The sequence below is a fragment of the Hippocampus bargibanti genome, linkage group LG06 (genome assembly GCF_051943395.1).
Source record: "Hippocampus bargibanti isolate YZ-2025 linkage group LG06, ASM5194339v1, whole genome shotgun sequence".
NCBI classification, from domain to species: Eukaryota; Metazoa; Chordata; class Actinopteri; order Syngnathiformes; family Syngnathidae; genus Hippocampus; species Hippocampus bargibanti.
Window position 1 is genome coordinate 6734057 of NC_142739.1, and position 17110 is coordinate 6751166.

The window sequence follows — 17110 nt, forward strand, 5'->3', positions numbered from 1 at the left end:
CCTTTTCGAATTACTCTGCATGCCTTTTGAACTGGAGTGAGCGGCACAGACCTTTCAAAGACTGATGAACTCTGTCTTGCGAGGCCTCGACTTTGCGTTTGTCTCTCGATAACATTCTAGTGGCAAGCTCTTTTCTAGTAGAACACCTGTCGCACTTAACGATGGTTTTCAAGCGTATTGATTCACACGGCCTTGTCATTAACCCTGTGAAATGCCAATTTGGTCTGTCCGACATCGATTTCTTGGAGCATAGCATTTCTCCCTAGGGCGGCATCCACCTTTTTTGGCCACGAGATTCATCAAGGAGGAGACTGCTGAATGGTTGCGCCTTTTCGGCAGCACAAATAAGCCAGCACTGTTTTTGATTTGGGAGGAATTGGTGTCATTTGACTGTCATCGCTGGAAAGCTCTGGGGTGATTGTGCTTTTTTTGCGCCTGTAATGGGCAGCATTTTCACAGCCCTGCTTTGTTCAGCAGAAAGGTCGGTGCTGTTGGACAGTCTGCGGCTGGATGGATGCATTGCTTCAGGAGCCCGCGATGAAAAGAAAGGAGCGTCAGCGCAGGGCGCCGATGCGTATGTGGAACTGTAGTGGCTTGGAATTGCAGCTTCATGTTTGCTTTTGACATTTAGCTTGTAGCAGACGTGCACATTTCACCATGACATCCCTGATAAACAATGTGAAAAGGACGCTTTGATCCTCTCCTCTTTCATGTAGAGCAGCGTCATACAACAGAGGGCGCTGAAAGTGCTTAAAATTCGATTTTCTGTGTCTTTTGTGTTGTATCCCATTATTTATTTAGTTCTTTTGTTGTTTTGACTTAGACGGTGGTGCCGCAAGAGTGGCTGCCTTTACAGCAGCTCTTGTATTTTGTTTTTCTACTTCTTCCTTTCATTTCCTCTTACTCTCATCACTTTGCCACTGTGAAATGTAAATTTCTAAACTGCGAGACTAATAAAGGCTAATCCAATCCAATATGCATGGCGACCAGTGCAGGGTGGATGCCACCTCACATTGAAACTCAGATAGGATAGCCTTCTGCTCACCCGCCCAACAAAGACAAGAGACGGTTCGTTGATAAATAATATTAATGCTAGACAACTTTTTACAAAAGTAGTTATCCCATAAACATTGTAGGGATGGGGTAATCATGTTCTCCAAATAAAAAAGAGCACTTTACAATACATTATGGATACTATAATTATAATGCACCAAATTGGTGCACCCAGAAGGGGCCTGTTTTTTCTACAATTGCATGATTTTCCGCTTTAGATCCAACAACATGAAAACAGGAAGGCTTGAAGGTTGACTGTTTAGTTCTTTGGTCTCACAATGCAGAGGTTCTACTGTTCGATTCTTAGAAAACATGCACGGATGGTCGCTAATCTCCGTGAGCCCTGCGATTGGCTGGCAATCCCCTACCTATTGCAAAAAAAAAAAAAAAAAAAAAAAAAAAACAGGGATAGACTCCAGCATACCTTGCAACCCTTGTGGGGAAAAAATGAATCGGAAAATGGATGCATGATAGATGAAAACAAGTTTCACCGTTTTCCAAAGAAATGAGAAATTCTTTTCTACATTCCTCTATTTTTAATCCATAGTGCAGTCTGTAAAATAGAACTCTATATCCCTGAAACGTCTGTGTAAGCTCTCAGTCATAGAGGAGTGGTCCATTGATGAAAAGGTTTCTTCAGCCGTCATCTGTACTGGGCCTCTGCCCCCCCCCCCCCAAATGTCAGAGCAGGTACCTATCATAGCAGAGGTCTGGCACCGCCTTCTATGGACAGTATGGATATACAGTATATACTGCATAGGACCAGAGCTACCAGCAAATTTTAGTTTGCTGACAAAGCCTCTTGGATGAGAAGCGAAATATCCGACACCTTCAAAGAAGCACGGATGACGACTGAAGAAACCTTTTCATCTATCCCTGAAAGTAGTTAAAACAAACCTGTATGAACGTCATTTTACTGAAACATTTTTTAAGTTAACATGAGTAGAATACATTCAGAAATGCACATACTTTTTTTCCCACATTGTTCCCAAATACGCCATAACCTTAAAATGGTAATGACAAATATTAAATTACTCATAACCTATTGCCCTGCTGAGGTGTTCGAAGCATGCACCACTGGCAGGAGACCCCGGGGACGACCCAGGACACGCTAGCCTGGGAACGCCTTGGGATCCGCCAAGACGAGCTAGAAGTAGTGGCTGGGGAGAGGGAAGTCTGGGCTTCCCTCCTGAAGCTGCTGCCCCCGCAACCCGACCTCGGATAAGCGGCAGAAGATGGATGGATGGAAATGGCTTCATGACACATTCATTTGAGGCATAGTTAAAAACAAACAACAAAAACCACTCAACCGGTAAAACTGGGTTACCAAAAGACATACGGTAATAGCTACAGTTGTGTCACACCAAATCATGTTGGTCAGGTGTTCCAGTTCCCACTTATCATGTTAATTGGGGCGCATCCCATTTTGATGGGACCAATTTCCTGCTGTTTGGTAGCTTTTTAATTGTCCTGAAACTGTTTTTATGTATGTATTGAACTAGGTAATGCATGTTTAGGCACATATGAACATTTCATCATAGCAAAGCACCCACATTAAAACAGTCAACCTGGATGTTTTCAATACGTCACATATCTCATCCACAATCAATCCCTGCCAGCAGCAAATAAATGTTTTGTCTGTGTAATAGTTGTACAGCAGTGCAACATCAATCACATGCTCAGAACTAGCAAAATGGCTTCAATATAAAAAAATGATGTGATTGCTGTTGCGGAATCAGTATAAATGCGCACATCAAACGTTGAACTACTAATTAATCTCAATGCCTTTGTGTCATATTAACAGTTTACTAACAAAATCAAAATTGGAGACATTTAGGCAGGTTTTTGGATTTTCAAGTGTCACGAATGAATACTAGTACTCAATCTGCTGGAGGGCTTGTAGACTTGAACTTTTCAGGTTCATAAAAACTCCTAATTTGACACATTTATTCTTTGCTGTGCTCCACGTTAATCATATTGAGACCAGAATGAGCATATAACTCAAAGTAAAGTCCAGTGTAATTGTTCAAGTAGAGCAGGTCAATCAAAGAAATTACACTTTGGTTGTGCTTCGCCGGATCAAGGGTAAAAAAAAATGTCTTGAAATATCATGCGCAGTGTTCACAAGGGAAGGAAATGTCCTTTTATTGACAGCAAAAGACAGGGGATGGCCCACATGGGTTCGGTCGCCACCAATATATTTGCTTGATATTGACTCCTATGACTTTTTGGGGGAAATGAACATAGATCGTATAGACTTCATATTGTCATAAGGTATACTGGTCTCGGAACTAAAAGGTGTAAATATTTAAATGAACATTTCTTCAGTCGTTTTATGTCTGCCTACTCGTAAATGAGTCTTGCAATGTTTTGCGGTGTCTTTACAAAGACCGTGTGATTCATTTGTGGTTGTCGTATGCTGGTTGCGTTTGTGGGCTTTGCATTGAATGTGGCGTGAGGGTGTCAGCAGTGTTGGGACCTCCTGGATCTTTCATGGCCATGCTGGCTCCAACCATGGTGGGATAACTTCGATTCCTCCTCAGTCCGGTGTTCAGACCCAGCGCAGTGCTCCCGAGTACAGGAGAACAGAACGGGGATAACATAGTACTTCCGGGTGCCAGCGAATTGGTGTGATGGGGAAGAGGACGGAAGCCTTTCAGTTTTTCCATGAGTCTCAGGTTCAATGTCTTTGTTTGATCATCGCCATCCATCTGGCCATCTGCTTCCCTCTCGGCGTCACTCAGCACTTCCCTCAGGATGATGCGTGCCGGCTTAGAGGCCAGGAAAGTGTCAAAACATGGCGGGTCATCATCAGATGGGCTGAACTGAAAATCTGGGCAGGCGGTGGCAGATTTGCAGCAAGAACGAGGGGAATTTGGCGGCGTGGACAGCTGCGTGAGGAGGAGGCTGTCGGGGCGTTTCTTCATCAGTCTGTCCTCATCAATCATGGCAGCGGGGCTGGACGTGGCCCGCTCTCCTCTCGCGGGCCCTCGGACCCAGCTGCTCGGGTCACGCGACGCAAAGATCCCGTGCTCTTGCAGGAGGCGTTTGAGGCCTAGAGAGGTGCTGGTGGTCTTGGTGGAGTCTCGAAGGTTGGTGGAGGATTCAACAAGGGAAAGGGATAAGGAGAGGCGGTGAGGGGTGCAGCAGGGCGTGTAGGAGGGCGTATGCGGGGCAGAGAAGATGACCGGAGTAGAGGATGTGCTTCCTTGACACGAGGATAGAGCTGAGCTGTAAACGGACGGGTAAAAAAATGGTGGAAGGGAGACAGGTGTTTGTGTGTGTTGGAGAAGAGGTACAGGGACAGAAATAGACAGTCATTAGATCAATAGTTGGCATTGAAATCGAGTAAATTCAACTCAATGTGGAATTAGCAATCAGTGCATGAATCAAAAACGGCAAGGTGGAACACTGGTTAACACGTCTGGTTCACAATGCGGAAGTCCAGAGCTGGCTATTAGGTTTGGCTACCTGGGTGGAGTTTGCATGTTCTCGCCATGCCTGTATGTTTTTTTTCCGGGTACTCTGTTTTCCTCCCACATTCAAAAAAAAAAATGCATGGCAGGCTGATGGCATGCACTAAATTGTTTTTCAGTTCAAGTGTGAGCGCAAATGGTTGTTTGGTCCCTGCGATTGGCTCGTAACCAATTCAAGGTATCGCCCGCCGATTGCCCGAAGACAGTGAGGATAAGACTGCACAATGCCCGCAACCCTTGTGAGGATAAGCGGGTAAGAAAGTGGATGGATGAATAATTACACTCAAAGACTTCAGCCTTTGAACTTTGAACAGTTGTTGAATCAGGCGTCGGTACATGACTAATTCAGGGCAGAAAGCTTCTTATAACGGCAAACATAATAGCCTGTTTTCAAAACAAAACATTGTAAATGCCAAGTCAAAAGTAGCTTATATTTTCCGGTTTATCCGCGCATAGGGTTGAGGCAACCATGAGCGCCTTAAAAAAAGGACATTTTTTTTTATTGTTATCATCCTTTTGACAAATGAATTCGGGAGTACAAAGGATAAAGTAGGGTTAAAAAAACATAGAAATATGCAAGGGAAAACTTTCCTTTTATAGTAAGTGATGGTCCAAATAAAAATGCATGGACAAACATTTAAGGTCACTGGACTGTATGCCAGCTAAAAGATCGATGGACAATCAGATAAGCCGCTTCAACAAATCCCAAAGTGGCGGAATATTTTTTTCGCCAGCGCTGTATAACAATGTAACAATGAAAATGTTGCCATCACTGAGATCCATCACTAGATCATTTATGTGTGAAGAACTGAAAGAAACATTTTCGTTCAAATCATAAAGCAATTCGATATGGTCAGTGACTGAGTTCATGACCTTGATTTATTTGTTAGTTGTCTGCTGACATTTCCTGAGGCAAATTCAAATACAGTCGGAAGACAAACCCAGTCGATTTGGGTCTTCAAGACATTTGGAGTTCGCCTCAAGAGGGCACACTTGCACAGCAACACACTCCCATGCCTTCCCTCACCCACATGCAACTCAGTGGGTGCAGTCATTGGGTCTGCTCTACGCCAGCCTTGACAACCATATGATACAACGCCACTTCCTCATCCTCAACACCTGATCTGCCAAGGCCAATTAAAATCACAGAGAGAAGATAAGCTCTTACGGCTCTGAGAATAATGCAGATAAGCACCATTATTACATGAATTACGACACTCTTTCAAGTGAATTGAGCTTCAGTTTTACCTTGAGGTCAGCTGATCGGAAGGATGGAGAATCCTGCAGGTGGTGAACGTGTAGGTGGAGCTCGTGTGGGACGTACACTTCCCTGGGTAGTTAACTAAATGAGAGGAAAGAGGAAAGAAAGACTTGCGGTTGAATCGATGAGCAGGTTGTTAGTGTGCAAATTAATCTATAAGAATAGTCCAAACACCAACAGAGCACCTGAACTTGAGGGGAAAAAGCCCAACATTGACAGCATAAAGCCAAAGCCAAAACAGCAACCATTTGTGTCACCAAGTTCATATGTTTAAAAAAAAAATCAAGAGCTTTTGGAATTGTAACAATTCCATTTTCGTTAGTTTCTGTACTAAATAAAAATAATATCATACAACGCATAGTAGTGTAACCTTCATAATGCCATTAATGAACGCATAAATGAAAAACACCTTGTGGATGAAAGACATATCCCAGCGACAGGAAAAATCTGAATATTATGAGGAAAGGAATTTCGCAAGGTGTGGGGCAAAGCGAAGTTGTCGCTGTATTTGGACTTAGAACAAGCACTGTGCTTGTACTGGGATGTCAGCCACAAAGCAAAGTCACAAGGTCAACTCCAATATTAATCAGTGCCGAGTGTTGTGCCTCCATGTGACTTGGATAGCTGCAGTATAATAACACCCGATATGTGAGCTCACACCACCCTGAGGGGTGTCTGTATGCTGAGACCGTTCACACGCGAGTTGCTTTGACATTAGGACACACAAAGGACACCTTGGCCTTTTACATTCAAGAAGAAAAAGAAAAAGAAGAAAATGTAAATTCACTGGTCACGTCATTCTGTACAGCGACAACTAATGAGGTTTAAAAATGAAGCTGCGAGCTTTTCAAAGATCCACATTCAGAAATGTAGCAATTTGAGAATATGCCCATTATTGTGTTTGCAGTGTGCTGTGATATTCAATGGCATCTCTCCATGTCAATATATTTTAAACTGGCACATTTGTGATGCAACTCATTCACTTTTAACAGTACACCAAATGCTGTAACGAGTGAGCATAGAGGCATCCGCTTAAAATGCAATTTTTTTTTGTGAATGAAAGTGAATGAAAATAGAATCAAAAAAATACTAAATACTTAAGTACTCTGCTTTGTTGCCGTTCGATGACATACTGGGATTTGCAGGTGGGATGGATGAATGTGCCGATGTGTGCAGATGAGAGTGATCATGCAAGATTGAGTTGTCACACTGGGACGTTGAGTTGTCCGCTGTTCCCTGAATGCTCCCCTACCACCCACAACCCCTACAACAACCCCATGTGTCAGGGTGGAGATGGGGTGAGACGCTGTGACGTCAGCTAAGAGGACACCTCACCAGGCATGTGGTCCAATGTGCTGAGTTCCGTGACGTCCAGACGTCTGTTCACGTCAGCGGAACATGGAGTTGTGGAAGAGGAGGGTGGACTTGAAATTACTTCTTCTGGTTGAATTTTCACGATTGTCCCAGCTCTTTCATCGCACAGGATTTCTGAATGGCTACTGGCATCAAGTGTGCCATTTCTGCTGTAGCAGATAGAAAGTGAAGAACTGGAGTACAAAGGGTCAAAGGGTCGGCTGTCTGCCGAGAAGACTGCACACGAGTCACTTGAGACATCATCCTCCTCCGGCTGGTCCAGTTGCCAGCCACACGCCACGTCCTGCTCATGCGATAAAGTGCGGAAGCCCTTTGTGACCACACCGGGCCGGTCATCCAGCAGAGCGCCCATGTGGGGTTGAGCTAACTGCTGCCATGCATAGAGAGTAGCAGAGCCTGGGGGTTAAAAGGACAAAGAAAACATTTGTCATCTGCATCATTTCTTTGCAAACAATTGGCAATGACTGTCCTCTTTCTGATCTCAACTTTTTGTGCATTGAAGGGACATTTGGAAAGTATATACCCATTTAAAAATATCACAATTCAAAGATAAATGCAGTCAAATCTACCAGAGTGTTGTTAGCAGAAATCAAAATCAAAGAATCACCACTATTTGTTTGTTTCAATCCAAGCTACAAAATATACTTCACATTTAAATGTCAAATCAAATAGATGTGTATTATATGGCGCAAATAAATGTTGACATTTACATGTTTCGAAAGGACTTTTAAACCAGCATTCAAACATACAGTACATACATCGGTACATTATCCCAGTCGAGTGGTAAACATGTGAGAGATGTTACCATACAAATGTACGTCATAAAAGGAAAGGCAGAAAAGCAAGGGAACAAAATTAGTGAAATTTTATTCAAGTGTTTCACAAAGAAAATAGTTTGGCAGAAGAGAAAGGAGAGGTGCAAGGACACAACTTAAACAAAGCAAAGACATGAGAATAGGTGGAGTGAAAACGAAAGAGTGCAAAGAACGCCACTCGTCAATGTAACATTTTTGAAACACTTATTATATTTATTTATCCATCCATTTTCCGTAACGCTTATTCCTCATTAAGGTCGCGGGGGGTGCTGGAGCCTCTCCCAGCTGTCTTCAGGCACAAGTCGGGGGACACCCTGAATTGGTTGCCGGCCAATGGCAGGGCACACAAAGACAAATGACCATCCGCGCTCACACCTCGGGACAATTTGGAGTGTTCAATCTGCCTGCCATGCATGTTTTTGGAATGTGGGATGAAACCAGAGGAGAAAACCCACACAGGCCCGGGAAGGGGGAACATAATGACTCCACACCAGCGACCTCTGCACTGTGAAGCCGGCGTGCTAACCACTCGCTTATCAGCCAGTGTAGTTTAATAAGGCACTGTATCACATTCAATAAGATTTATGTACGAGTGGTTTGACAAACGAACATTCATTAATTCATTCATTGTTTTTCAGATACACTTAATTCTCACAAGGGTCACGGGGAGTGCTGCAGCCCATTTCAACTGGTCAGGAGGTGGTGGACAACCTGAACCGGTTGCCAGTCAATCGCAAGGCACAATGAGACAACCAACCATCCATGCACACTCTCAGACCTAGGGAGAATTTGGAGTATTCCATGATTTTGGCATGTGGGAGAAACCCCACACAGGACCGGGGAGAACATGTACACTCCATATGGGGAGGCCGGAGCTGGGATTGAACCCACGGCCTCCGCACTGTGAGGTCAACGCGCCAATCACTAGACCACTGAGCCGCCAGTAAACAGATATCCTATAAAAAAATATTTGTAGTTGATTTTGTCTGAGTTGGTGTTTTCGAGTGAATTTATACACAACGCAAACTTCAGCGTTCTGAAAATAGTTTTGAAACCCGTTAAATGTTAGTACGCTGTGATTGCATGCTCATATTTCAAACCAACAGTCTGGTTGTGTGTGCCGAAAGTAAAAGGAATGTGGCAAAGTCGAACTGCCTTCTTGTGCTTCCAACACCTCCAGCAGACCTGTAACTGCAGGGGTGAACTGCTAACATGGCTGAGGGCTGAACTCCATCGCACCTGAGCTCCATCGCAACCTTGGGACAGTCAGATACATTTGAGAATCCCGATGGAAATGTAAAATCAGATATTGACTGTCACACAGATTCAGATTTGGACTTCCATTTTGAGCCTGATCTTGACTTGGTTTGATGGGATTCTGTAGGGATTTTTGAGCATTTTCATTGCGTAAAGGAAGTGGATTGGCTTTGTCATCGTGTGGCGGATTGAAGGGATTGTGGCTTTGAGAACAATAATCACCTTGTAGTGGCTTTACAATCTGAAGCTTCTCTGGGAGGTAGGCTCTGGCAGTGAAAGAGTATCCTGACCACATGCTCCCCGTGGACGGATGTGAGCAGAGCGAGAACAGGCTCTCGGTTGGTGTCCCAGGGCCTCCGCTACATTCACTGCCCTCTTTTTCCTCCTCTTTGGCCAGGTAGGCCAACTTCCTCTCCTTGTCCTCTTCAAAGAAACGTTTCTCTGAGAGGTAGTTGTCGCGGCGTAGAGACAGACGCCGCAAGGCTGTCTCCAGGTCTCGACTGCCAGGCGTGCCTGGGGTGCCAGGCGACCGCTTGTTTGAGTCCTCTGACCTGGACCGACAGAAAGCATTCGGAATCAACAAAGCTTGTTGTCACAATGACGAAGAAATGTACATTCTCACAAAAACTGCACTGCATAATAACATCTGCATTAAATGTCAGAAGACAACCACATTCTATTTTAACTAGTTTCTATCGTAACTCTAGACAGCATTGACATATTCAAATCAACAGGAACACAACCTGGGCACACTTTATGGATAAAAAAGTGTTATTGGTAATTTTCTCATATGCTCTGCATTAAATAATTTGTACCCATTATCGGTAGTCTCCAGGATGCAACTACTTCTGTTGTCCAGCATGATTCCACTTCCTGTTTCACCGCTGTACATGGAGTTGGACCGAGATGTGCCCACACTGCTGAAGCGGTCCGAAGTGATACATGATGACTGATTGGAACCTGGGATATTGAGTGGAGAGGGCACAAGCGACGAACGCTGCTGGCGCATGAGGTTGAGGTTTTTCACAGTCTGGAAAACACGTTTTGGCTGCAATCTAATGGAAAGACCATATGGGGAGGAAAATGGATGAAACAACAAATTACGGCTAGCCTTTGAGGTAAAGTAGGTTTCTAATTGCACCTTTGCTCCTCAACATCTGGGTCATCCATTTGAAGTTCTTTCCGCATGGTGCCCTCAATTTCTGCAGCCAGAGAGTCCTAGAAATAAAAAGGTTAATCTGTGAATACAGGAGACATGCACAGTTTATACTGTTTTGCTACTTAATAACATAATACCTAAACTTCTTCTTTTCCTTTCGGCTTTTCCCTTCAGGGGTCGCCACAGCGAATCAATGTCCTCCATCTAACCCGGTTTTGTGCATCCTCTTCTCTCACACCAGCTACCTTCATGTCCTCTTTGATCACATCTTCTTCGGTCTTCCTTCTCGGTCTCCTGCCTGGCAGTTCAAGGCTCAGCATCCTTCTGCCGATATAGTCACTCTCTCTCCTCTGGACATGTCCAAACCATCTCAGTCTGGCCTCTCTGACTTTCTCTCCAAAGCCTCTAATATGAGTTGTCCCTCTAATGTACTCATTCCTGATCCTATCCAACCTGGTCACTCCCAAAGAAAACCTCTACATCTTCAGCTTTGCTACCTCCAGCTCTGCTTCCTGTCTTTTCTTCAGTGGCACTGTCTCCAGTCCAAACATCATGGCTGGTTTCACCACTCTTTTATAAACTTTTCCTTTCATCTTAGCTGAAACCCTTCTATCACACATCACACCTGACATTATTCTTCAGCCGCTCCAGCCTGCCTTGACACGCTTCTTCACCTCTTTTCCACACTCTCCATTGCTCTGGACAGTTGACCCTCTTCCCCCTGTAGCATCACTCTTGCACTTGGATACCTCTCATTCACACACATATTCCATCTTGCTGTGACTGATCTTCATTCATCTCTAGTTTAGAAGACCGGGCTCACTACTCACAAGGACATGTGCACAACTCACCTCACCCATTACAAGGACTCAATCTCACGCGCAAAAACGCAATATTACTCTGGACTCATTGACTCTAATCCTGGAAACTCACTGGTCCTCTTTTCTCTCTATCACAAAATCAGACAACCTCCTATCTCTCTCCCCTCACACTTTTATTCCTCTGATACATGCAACACTCTGCTTATGTTTTTAGTGAAAAGATCAACAAAATCCATCAGCACCTCGGGTCCTCTGTCCCCTCCCCCTCTCCCAGCCTTTCTACTCCTTCCCAACTACTTTCCGCTTTTGAACTCCCCCATCCCTCTATAATCTCAGACATTATCTCCAAATCTCCAAATCCAACTCCTCCTGTCAACTCGACCCCCTCCCTACTATCCTTATCAAGTCCTGCCTACCCTCTCTTCTCCCATTTATTTCAACCATTATTCACTCCTCATTATCAACTGGAATTGTTCCTATCCCACTCAAAACCACAGCTGTTACTCCAATCCTGAAAAAGCCTGGCACAGATCCAAACGATTTCAATAACTTACGTCCTATTTTCCACCTTCCATTCATCGCCAAAATCCTTGAAAAGACAGTTGTGTCCCAGCTTCACTCTCACCTCACTCACAATAACCTCTATGAACAATTCCAGTCTGGTTTACGCCCCCGCCACAGTACTGAATCGGCTGTCGTAAAAATCACGAATGATCTTTTGATGGCAGCCGATGCCGGTTCACTCTCCATCCTCATCCTTCTCGACCTGACCTCAGCTTTTGACACCATTTCCGACCGTATCCTGCTCGACAGACTTTCCACCCTAGGAATCACCCACACCCCACTTCGCTGGTTTCATTCCTATCTCTCTGATCGCTCACAATTTATCCAAATCAACTTGTTCACCTCACGGTCCTCTCCTGTGTCCTCTGGTGTGCCTCAAGGGTCTGTCCTGGGGCCACTTCTCTTTATTATCTACCTACGTCCTCTTGGCTATATTTCCGTAAGTTTGGCATTCACTTTCACCCAACACCCAACTCTACCTCTCCAGCAAACCCGACGCCTTTCTTCCACCTTCATCCCTCTCACTTTGCCTCTCAGAAATTAAATCCTGGCTTTCCCATAACTTTCTCAAGCTTAACAGTGAAAAAAACTGAACTTCTTCTTGTCTGTACCAAATCCACCCTCCACAAAACTAAGTTCCTCTCTCATCATTGACAGTTCAACCGTGTCCCCCTCCCCTCAGGTCAAGAGCCTGGGTGTCATCCTCGATAGCTCACTATCTTTTCACCCCATATAAATAACATAACTCGGTCTACTTACTTCCACCTCCATAATATTAACCGTCTCCGTCCCTCGCTCACCCCCCACTCCGCTGCTATCCTTATCCACATTCTCGTAACTCACTTCTCTTCGGTATCAATCAGAAATTTCTCAATAAACTCCAACTCGTCCAAAATTCTTCAACTAGAACCCCCTCCTTTCACCACATCACCCCTGTCATCCAGCAACTCCACTGGCTACCTGTTAAACATCGAATCGAATTCAAATTACTTCTGTTTACATTCAAAGCTATCCATAACCTTGCCCGTAATATTGATTCCCTCCCTATTTTCAAGTCCCAACTCAAAACCCATTTGTTTAAAATTGCTTTCAATGTCTAGTTCAATCTGCTATTTTATTATGTATCATTTTACTTATGGTTTTATTGTTATGTGCTTTGTTTTATTGTTTTTATTGTAAAGTGTCCTTTGGTGTTTTGAAAGGCGCTTGAAATGAAATGTATTATTATCATCATTATTATTATTAGTTTCTTCGCCACCTCCGTTCTCGCTACAGATCACAATTTCATCTGCAAACATCATGGTCCAAGGAGATTCTTGTCTAACATCGTCTGTCAGCCTGTCCATCACCATAGCAAATAAGAAGGGGCTCAGAGCTGACCCCTGGTGCAGTCCCACCTCCACCTTGAATTCCGCCGTCACACCGACAGCACACCTCACAACTGTCTTACAGTCATGATACATGTCTTGCACCGCTCTGACATACTTTTCTGTCACTCCAGACTTCCTCATGCAATACCACAGCTCTTCTCTGGGCACCCTGTCGTACGCTTTCTCCAGATCTAAAAAGACACAATGCAATTCCTTCTGACCTTCTCTGTTCTTCTCTATCAGCATTCTTAAAGCAAACACTGCATCTGTCGTATTCTTTTTTTGGCATGAACCCATACTGCTGCTCACAAATGTTCACTTCTGCTCTTAGACTAGCTTCAACTACTCTTTCCTAGAGTTTCATTGTATGGCTCATCAACTTTATTCCTCTGTAGTTAGTACAACTCTGCACATCTCCTTTGTTCTTAAAAACGGGCACGAATACACTTCGTCTCCATTCTTCAGGCAACTGTTCACCATCTTAGATCTTTCGATGAGAGGGTTTCTTCAGCCGTCATCTGTACAAATTTGAAGGTTTCGGACGTTCTTCTATCTAAGATCTTGTTGAATAACCCAGTCAATAACACCACCACCTCTCCAAGACACTTCCATACCTTGATTGGTAAATCATCAGGCCCGAGTGCCTTTCCCCCCTTCATCCTCCTTTCCTCCTCACTTCATTCTCGCTGATGTTTGCTACGTCTTGGTGGTCCACAACAGTCACATCCTCTACTCTTTGTTCCTTCTCATTTTCCTCATTCATCAATTCAAAGTACTCCTTCCATCTTGCCATCACACTACTGGCACCTGTTAATACATTGCCATCTCTATCCTTAATCACCCAAACCTGCTTCAGGTCCTTACCATCTTTGTCTCTCTGTCTCGCCAGCCTGTAAAGATCAGTCTCGCCTTCCTTGCTGTCCAGCCGAGCATACAAGTCATTATAGGCCTCTTGTTTGGCCTTTGCCACCTTTACTTTAACCGTGCACTGCATCTCCTTGTACTGCTGTCTACTCTCGTCTGTCCTCTCAGTGTCCCACTTCTTCTTTGCTAACCTCTTTCTCTGTATACACTCCTGCAACTCCCCATTCCACCACCAAGTCTCCTTATCTACCTTTCTCCCACTCGATACACCAAGTAGTTTCCGACCTGTGTCTCTGATTATGTAAGCTGTAGTTTGCCAGACATCTGGAAGGACCTCTTGCCCACCCAGTGCTTGTCTTACCTCCTTCCTAAATGTTATGCAACACTCTTCCTTTTTCAACTTCCACCATTTTGTCCTCACTTCAGCCTTTGGTTTCTTCATCTTGCTCACTGTCACTGTGGTGTGTAGGATGAGGCCTACACACCACAACCTATGCTGTCTGGCTACACTCTCACCAACCACTACTCTGCAGTCACTGATTTCCTTTACATGGCACCGTTGACACAAACTGTAGTGTACCTGTGTACTTCTGCCTCCACTCTTAAAGGTCACCCTATGTTCCTGTCTCTTCTGAAAGAAAGTATTCACAATAGCCATTTCCATTCTCTTAGCAAAGTCGTTCCTCATCTGGAGTCCAAACCTGCCCATCACCTCCTCATCATCTTTGTTTCCTGTGCCAACATGTCCATTGAAGTCTCCACCAATTACAACCCTCTCACTTCTCGGGATGTTCTGTATGACTTCATCAAAGTCCAACCAAAATGTATCTATCTCCGCCAGCTCACATCCTACTTGTGGGGCATACCCACAAACAACATTGAACATCACGCCTTCAATTTGTAGCTTCAGACTCATCATTCTATCTGATACTCTTTTTACTTCTAAGACATTCCTAACAAACTCCTCTTTTAACTCCTCTTAAGATGACCCCAACTCCATTTCTCTTTCTGTCTTCACCATGGTAGAACAACTTAAACCCTGACCCTAAGCCTTGCTCCCTTTCCACCTGGTCTCCTGGACACACAGTATGTCTACCTTCCTTCTCTGCATCATGTCAACCGGCTCTCTACCTTTACCTGTCATTGTTCCTACATTGAAAGTTCCTACTCTTAGTTCTATACTCTTGGTGTTCCATTTATCTCTTTTTCTCCGGGCACACCTCCCTCCTCTCCTTCTTCGACCAACAGTAGTCCATTTTCCACTGGCACCCTGAAGGTCAACAATACCAATGGCGGCCGTTGTTAACCCGGGCCTCGACCGATCCGGTATGGGATTCAGAGGTTTGATTCGCATATTTGTTTTGGCAACATTTTTTATGTCGGATGCCCTTCCTGACACAACCCTCTGTATTTATCCGGGCTTGGGACCGGCACAATAAGACACTGTCTTGTGCCCCCTTGTGGCTACATTACATAATAGCTAAACTTAATATAATTAAAATAAGCTATATATTTTGTTTTTGCTATTCTACTTTACTTGAGCCTGCTCACCATTGGGAACAAGCCCGGAGAATGGAAACGCCTCTGTGTATTTGATGAAACAGCTTTATTTCTCAGGTTTTTCAGCTCTTCTTGAGCTTCATGTAGCATCTCCATGCATTCCGCATACTTGTCCTGCAACTCATGCAACTAGAAAAAAGGCAAAGTAAAGTCAAACGAAATGTAACGATGTGAAAGGCAAAAACACACCCCAGACAAAGGACATTTTGAGAAGAAATGTGTATTCTCGGGCCACAGAGTGGGCAACTCCACCGCAAGTCTAAGTGTACTCAGCAGATTAATAGGTACTGTTTAGAGTATTATTTTACAACAATTTATAATCTTATTCACAAAATTGATTTCAGAAGATGTATGTATGAGTGATTGACTGAGCTCCTGCATTATCATCTGTGGTGATTCAATGTTTTTTTTCATTCATTTAAAGTTTTGACATTGTTGAAAACACACTTGATTATAAAATTTGAGATTACACTGCAGAGATTTGGATGTTGTGGTGATGTATTAGATGACTGTTAGGGTTAAACCACAGTTTAACCACAGTTTAAAAACAGTTACAAAGGTAACTGTTTTCTCTCTCTCTCTTTTGATAAGATATTCAAATTCATTATATGGTCACACATTGGCCTCTTTCCTCTCCATGCGTGCTTGGGAGATTATATAGACAATCTTCGGTGAATCTGCATAGTTGTTTTTAGGAACAGTATAGTAACAGGTTATCCACTGTGAATTTAGCCATAGTTATATAGTGTTTTTGGAGAGTGGGGTACATTTGTGACATGAAGGCATTATTGAGAGGTAAACTGAAATACTGAAGGCCCAGATCCACCACCCACCAAGTCTTCAAATTGCATTGTGACATTTCTCCAAAATAACAAATGGTCAGAATCCTGAGTCTGGCCTGAATATCCAGTGGAAATTGAGATTATTGTGTCAGAAAAAAATATTTTATGATACAACTGAATTTGGTAATTTTTCAACATACCAGTAACATTATTAATGAGAAGAACACCACGGGCAGTAGAACAGGCCAAATACTTCGATCAGCAACTTTTTCCCTCAAAAAAGTCCCCAAAGATGGTAGCCACTTGTCCCAAGTCGAGTTAAACAACTTCATGTGCTCCATGATAGTGAAAGTTACTCCCGATTATTTATGTGTGCCGGTCTTAAACAACTTCCATTTTCACATTACATAGTCAATCTGTACCAGTGAGTGGATTGTTAACTTCAAATTGTTTATTCGAGGAGGTTGCTACTGTGGAAAGCGTAACTTTACCTCAGCGCTGAGTTGTCGCTGGGCATTTTTGGAAGCCCCGATGTGCTGGGAGAGTTCTTCATTCTCCACAGTACACTGCAAAAAAAGCCTGATCAATACAAAGCCAATCCCAATGAAGTTGGGACATTGTGTTAAACATAACTAAAAACAGAACACAGTGAAATCATTGTGTGCAAATCATGGTAATTTATACTTAATTGAACACCTAAAGACAAGATATTTCATGTGAAAACTGATAAATATCAATGTTTTTAGCAAATTGT

The 17110-nt window shown here is 43.7% G+C and overlaps 1 protein-coding gene across 8 annotated transcripts in view; it reads right to left on the minus strand.

Annotated features, from left to right (window-relative positions):
- Nucleotides 1-1053: 1053 nt before the first annotated feature.
- Nucleotides 1054-17110, minus strand: part of LOC148896268 (trafficking kinesin-binding protein 1-like) — a 60153-nt gene continuing 44096 nt past the window's right edge. For 4 of the 8 annotated variants that reach the window (XM_088997788.1, XM_088997786.1, XM_088997789.1 and 1 more), the window contains exons 9-16: nucleotides 16848-16922; nucleotides 15566-15703; nucleotides 10378-10454; nucleotides 10052-10291; nucleotides 9459-9787; nucleotides 7126-7560; nucleotides 5778-5871; nucleotides 1055-4284 (exon numbers count right to left, since the gene is read on the minus strand). In XM_088997788.1, coding sequence (XP_088853914.1) covers nucleotides 3453-4284; nucleotides 5778-5871; nucleotides 7126-7560; nucleotides 9459-9787; nucleotides 10052-10291; nucleotides 10378-10454; nucleotides 15566-15703; nucleotides 16848-16922 — 2220 coding nt within the window. In that variant the 3' untranslated portion in view covers nucleotides 1055-3452. Of the gene's footprint in view, nucleotides 4285-5556; nucleotides 5654-5777; nucleotides 5872-7125; nucleotides 7561-9458; nucleotides 9788-10051; nucleotides 10292-10377; nucleotides 10455-15565; nucleotides 15704-16847; nucleotides 16923-17110 lie in introns of all 8 variants that reach the window. The other 4 variants (XM_088997791.1, XM_088997787.1, XM_088997793.1 and 1 more) reach the window with 3 other exon arrangements.